Source organism: Gavialis gangeticus, unplaced genomic scaffold, assembly GCF_001723915.1.
Source record: "Gavialis gangeticus isolate Ggan-Ray unplaced genomic scaffold, GavGan_comp1, whole genome shotgun sequence".
NCBI lineage: Eukaryota > Metazoa > Chordata > Crocodylia > Gavialidae > Gavialis > Gavialis gangeticus.
Window position 1 is genome coordinate 21,999,133 of NW_017729034.1, and position 6,226 is coordinate 22,005,358.

General features: G+C 42.3%; 1 protein-coding gene across 1 annotated transcript in view; it reads right to left on the reverse strand.

Annotated features, from left to right (window-relative positions):
• WDR43 (WD repeat domain 43) overlaps positions 1 to 6,226 on the reverse strand; it is a 47,946-nt gene that overhangs the window by 20,113 nt on the left and 21,607 nt on the right. Inside the window, exons 4-6 of the mRNA XM_019526693.1 lie at positions 4,812 to 4,932; positions 1,933 to 2,072; positions 1,413 to 1,515 (exon numbers count right to left, since the gene is read on the reverse strand). Coding sequence (XP_019382238.1) covers positions 1,413 to 1,515; positions 1,933 to 2,072; positions 4,812 to 4,932 — 364 coding nt within the window. The remainder of the gene's footprint in view (positions 1 to 1,412; positions 1,516 to 1,932; positions 2,073 to 4,811; positions 4,933 to 6,226) is intronic.

Consider the following 6,226-nt stretch of genomic DNA (forward strand, 5'->3'; position numbering starts at 1 on the left):
GCCTACCAGAAAGCCTTAGATGATGCAGAAGCACAAGTTTGGACAAGTGGTATTTAATAGGAGGAGGATTTCCAGTACCTCCATATGCAGATAGCTAAAGGATGCCAATTCTAAGGCTGCACATGCAAACGAGGTAGTAGCTCAACCAAAACACTTCCCCAATTTAGCCAATTACAGCTATGTATATAATACAGAATACTCTCCCTGACCTCTCTGGCAATGGGTGGGCCCACATAGCGAAAATGAAAAACCTGGCTTGAAGTATCATGATTCAAGGGATCTGAAAGCTGTACAGAGACACTGGTACTTAAAACAGAGACTGAAACAGGTTTATGGAACTAGTTTCAATTCCTGTATTTACCCAAATCCAAAATGACTTTAAATTTAAGATAATCCCCAAAAATTAAATTCTATATGCAGAAAATTTATAAATCTGTTCTGCCCCTCCTCCCTGCAGCCTCTGCTCCCCCACCCACTTCCCACAGCCTCTGCCCCCACCCCATGCTGACAGTCAGGCATGGCTCCAGCTCCACTCTCTCCTGGGCACAAAGCATATGAAAACTCCAACCCTGTCCAGCCATGCAGCAGTGTCCCAGGGCTGGAGCTAGACTGCTGTTGATTGCCTGGGCAGAGGGGGATGCAGCTTATGTGTATGCCTGGAAGAAAATAAGCATGAGCCAGAGCCTATGCTTGACAGTAGGCAATGGGGGGTAGTGGCTGTAAAGAGGTAGATGGATGCAGCTATTCTGACCTTGACCCAGGCTCAGGGCCAGAGCTGGAACCACAGCAGCCCCACCCTACATGTACCCGAATCCAAGACAAGCCACTGCCCCACCATGTTGAATGGGGGGAGAGGGGTGCTAATCTTCAATTTGAATAAATGAAGTATGTGCATAGTCAATAATAAGATTTATCTGCCCTTTATGCCATCAAGCTTCCTCTTGATTACCATAACAAGAGAGAAATACAATTTATGGACTATGTATTAAACACAAATTCATTCACTTAAACCCCCCCCCAAAATAGGAACCCTCTAGTTCTATCAGTTCAGGAAATTGTGGCAATGCCCACACTAGTTTGGAAAAAACCAAACATTCTGTGCTACTAGATGCAACAAGCAGCAGTTTGATAATTAACTGGCTCTAAATTGTGAGAATGTGGTAAATATACCTATGGGAGAAAGGTCTGAATGTAAGTGCACACTCAGCTTGAAAAAAATCAGTTTTTTCACATTACTACCATTCACTGCTGTTATCTAACACCAGTATAAATCAGAGAGTTAACAGCAAAACACCCATCCTTGCTTACCAAAAGCAACATAGCCATAAGCCAGACTGCTCGCTTCCAACATGAACAGAATTAGCAACGAACTAAAAGCAAGTTGTGCAACAAGTGCAAACTACTTCTCTTACCTCTTCTTTGCTTTCTGACACTGTCAGGTCAATGAAAATTGGTTCGTCTGTAACTGTGAAAGACATTACAGCATTCTTTTCTTTCCTATCTGACCTGATCTGCCTGAGGGGAAAAAAAAAAGTATATTATTTAACACCAGAAAAAAAAAAAAAAAACATACACCATAAAGTCATTCATTATTCTGCCCTCTGCATCAGCACCAAAAGTCAACACAAAATTACAAAACCAGTGAACAGTAACCATCTAAAAACCTAGATAAACACACAAAAAAACTACAAACAAAAAATGTGATCGTATAGCAAGCTCATAGCATCCCTTAGTGACCTGAGCAGGGAGTACTGGTATCATGCTCAGATACAGACAAGGACATTCATGCACTCATTCTACTGTCAGAAAGGCAAAATTGTTATCATTGCATTAATCCAGAATAATGCTGCTGTTAAATTACTAAAAAACAGAATCTGATTTATTCTTTTCAAACAAGTCTATATTCCACAGAAACAAGCAAGATTTACCTACCATACACTTAGTAACCGGTCATGTACTGCTCCAGACAAGAAATACAGCCCAGTAATTCCATCAAAAGGTTGATTTTCATTTGGAGGTCGTACAGTTGTGAACATTAGCGATGAAACTGCTGTTGCATGGCCTGTGAAATGCTAGTGGAAACAAAATCTCATTTGAGAAGGGATGATGTAGTCATCAAGAACAACATTTTGAAAAATGTATCCCTGTGTTGAGAATTATTAGACTCAGTCTTTACTCTAGTAAAGACACTTCTGTAGTATTAGTAAAGCAGAAATATCCAATTACTGTGAGCTTCTAAATTTCAAGGAAAGGTTTCTTGAACCATGTGCTTAAAGTAAGAATATACATAAGACAGACAAACTAACAGGTGGAAGTGGGAAAGCATTAGAAAGAAATGTGCCATTCTCCCAATGACCTTGCATATTTCCAGCACTCTCCATAAGATGGTATCGCACAAGTACTGCTGCTACTGCCCAAGAATATTTCCTCATCTATTAATCTTTTTGCTGGGGTCTACATGGAAAGTGAAGACATGTTTTCATCTGTAATCTCTAGTCTAGCGCACAGATGAGCCAATGCACTCAGGATTTAAGTGAAGATCTGTTTAACCCTTAAGGCACACAAGTATCGTATTTACTCAAATAAAAGATTACACTGATTGTAAGATGACCTCCCAATAATTAGATTCTATACATGGAAAAATTATAAGTGTTATCATTTTCCAGGTATAGAGTCTAATTACTGGAGGCTTGTGTTGAATTTGTCAGTCTCTCACTGCTGTAGCAGGGAACACACATCTGAGGGGGGTCAGATAGTCCTTTACCTTCTGCTTCCCCCCAACTTCTTTCCCTTGTCAGCCCCTTCCCCCTCTCCTTATGGTCAGACCCTGCTCTCCCTGAGCACATGGAAATGAGAAGCCAAGTTGAAAACAATAACCTTGAAATTAAACATGGCTGTAACAATTTGGGTATTACCCACACACTTCGTTATTCCAGAATGCTACCTCTTTTTTTTTTTTTGTTTTAACTGCTGCAAATTTTAGCACAAGTACACCATAAATACACTTCTAAGCATCACTTTGGCAACTACTTATATGAAGTACAAGCTATATTAGTCCAATGCCAAAGGTTCATAATTTATCATATAGTTCATTGGCCTGGGCCCCCACCAGAGTCAAGAGCATTTCAAGCTGTAGTGACCCCACAGTTCAGCAGTGCTCAGTATGCATCTGTACTCCAAATACACTCCTCCCCTCCCCCCAAAATCAAGGGCCCATGTGCTAATTAGCCCCCACTCATGACTGGAACCAGATATTCCTGTCACAAATCCTGGGAAGCTGCAAAAATGTATATGCAGATGAGGGGCAAGACAACCTACTCCGACTTCACCTCATGGACGGCAGGGCCATTGATCACGTACACTAGGCTGAGAGAGGGTCTACATATGCAATGTTGTGGACCAACATTGGTTACAGGGGTGGGCTAACAGGAACAGGATGCGTTTCAATACGGACAAGTGCAGGGTGCTGCACTTGGGCAGTAGGAACCAGCAGGGCAGACCCTACAGTGAGAGACTGCAGGACCTGAACCTATTCAGCCTCCACAAGAGAAGGCTGAGGGGGGACCTGGTGACAGTCTATAGACTCACTAGGGGGGACCAGAAGGGTTTGGGGGAGACGCTGTTTCCCCTAGCGCCCGCTGGCATAACAAGAAGCAATGGGCACAAGTTGATGGAGAGGAGGTATAGATTGGACATCCGCAAGAACTACTTCACAGTTAGGGCGGCTAGGAGCTGGAACCAACTTCCAAGGGAAGTGGTGCTGGCCCCTACCCTGGGGGTCTTTAAGAAGAGGCTGGATGCCTACCTGGCTGGACTCACTTGAGTCCCGTTTCTTGTTTTTGGGGTTTTTTGTTGTTCTCCCGCCCTGGCAGGGGGGTCGGGCTAGAAGATCTACTAGGTCCCTTCCGACCCTTAATCTATGAAACTATGAAACCATGACTTGTAAAAGAGTCAGCAGTGGGGGGGACTGTGCTTTATGGGCACTATCACATATCTTGTTCAGATGGGCTACACTAACCTAGTCTTGTGGTAGGTTCCCATCAGCATGTTAACCCAATGTAAGCCATGTGTTTTATAGTCGTGCTGAGTGTTGGCTGCATTTAATCGACTTCATAGTTGGTTTCCATTGCTGAACACCTGCTGCTTTTGGCAGCAGTTTAATAACAGACAATGTATTTAGTGAGATTTTGTTGTATGCAATTACAGGATGAGGAACTTGGGAGGGAAACCTTGTCTTGTATTTTAGTAAATACGGTAGTTACATTCTACTTGTTCAGACCAAGTTTGGTCTATCCCTGTGTCTCCAGAACATTAGGATTTTTGCTACCAGACCTCCTCCTAACTGCTTTGATGGCAAGTTAGTAACTGACCATTTAGAGATAAGGCTGCCTGAGGAAATTATGAAGTCTTATTACACCTGGTCTCTGAATCCTGCTGTTATACAATCCATTATCACTTCTGAAAGCAGTTGGTTTGGCCTATCTTTTTGTTTTTGCATTCAGAATAAGGAACACATGCAAAAATGGATCCAGGGAAAACAAAAGCCATGCAAACTTATATTGAAACTTTGTATATGGGGCTACTGGCAGCAAGCTCAGACACAGCCAAGGAATTTAGCGTCCTCATTCAACTGTCAGCAGACCGAAACCACAGTTGAAGGTATCATCACAGCAGCAGCTTCCAGCAACCCCTGGCCTAACAGCTGTTTGTCTTGTGCCACAACTTGGACACGCTGTATTATGAAAAAGTAGATGGGCAATGCCTGTTTAACCCCGAAAAAAATACTGTTTAGCATGTAACAAGTCACTCACTCTGTAGACTTCTTTGGTCTCCAGGTCCCACAGTTTGATGGTTCGACCAGCTGAAAGTAACATCTTCCCATCTGGACTGATGCACAGTGAACTGACGCTGCTATTGTCACCTTTCCATTTGCTAGATTGAGGGCGGAGAGAATGTGCAAAAAGAGAGGGAGGCAAGAGAAGAAGAAAGAATATGTTGCTTGTCAACACAACTTCCAACTTCTATCAGCAGTGGTGAAGCAACCAAGAAAAAAATGCACCACATTTAAAAAACTGCAGATGTCACAACTATATTTCAAAAATCAGAAAACATGTGCTAACTTAACCTACAATTCTACATGAGATTCAGTACTGATGAAGGGGCTGCCAACTCAGAACCTAACAGCCTGTACACAGATCAGAAGTAACATTTACTGCATCAATGCAAGATTCCACCTCCCTCCGTCCCTCAAAAAGTATACTTCAATTAATTCTCAAAGGGACACTTCATGAGTGTTATTCAGTTCTCACTGCTAACCAATCATTGGTCCTTTTCTGTTGAGGCTGCCAAGAAGTATTTCAGCATTGAGCATTAATGAATTAAGGACTTTGATATTCTTGGATAAAAGTGCAATATGCTGCTGTAAACACTTGCATCTTCCAGGAACAATTCAGTGGCAGGATAATCGCACTGACCTTTAAATTCTAAGAAAAGCAGCAATCTACACCCAACTCAAGAGGTGTTCCACATGAACATCACACATTTTGATTCCTTGCTACTGTATTCAGAATGTTTTTTTGGAACATCTCATTTACCAAGCTCATTTGTTGCATGCTATCCTCGACTGAATTCTGAGAAGACCTAAACTGAACAGGTTTGGTTGCACAGAACAGAATTTCAAGAAAGGCTTACTCCAAAGCAACATAAGACATAGCTTAAATCCCTAGGTTACAATGTAGTAAACCCTAACAATTTGTTCTTAAAGATATTTTTAAATAAAAACAACACAGAAAATAGTGGTGGTACTGCGATCCTGATAACCAGTATCCAAGATGCAGTCAAGGAAATATTTACAGCTGGAGACAAACAGCAGCAAAGTTCTGCACTCAAGTTTGTATTCAGAATGGAAGGGAACCAGCTAACCTCCATCCCAAACCTCAAGGGTGATACAATATGACTGCAGAGTAGTAAGGGTACTTGTATTTAAGAGGGTGGGGGAAGGAAGGAAAAGTTATTTAGGCAATTACAAATCAGTTAGCTTGAGCATAACAACATACTTTAAAACAAAAATCCCTGTTGGACCTGGTCCTGGCCACAGGCGACAACCTGGTAAGGGGCCTCCAGGTCCTTGACCACCTGGGTGAGAAGAGACAGGAGAGGAAAGGTGGGGGGGTTGCACTCTATGTCAAAGAGCACCTCACATCATCAAGGATTAGCTTCGGGTTAG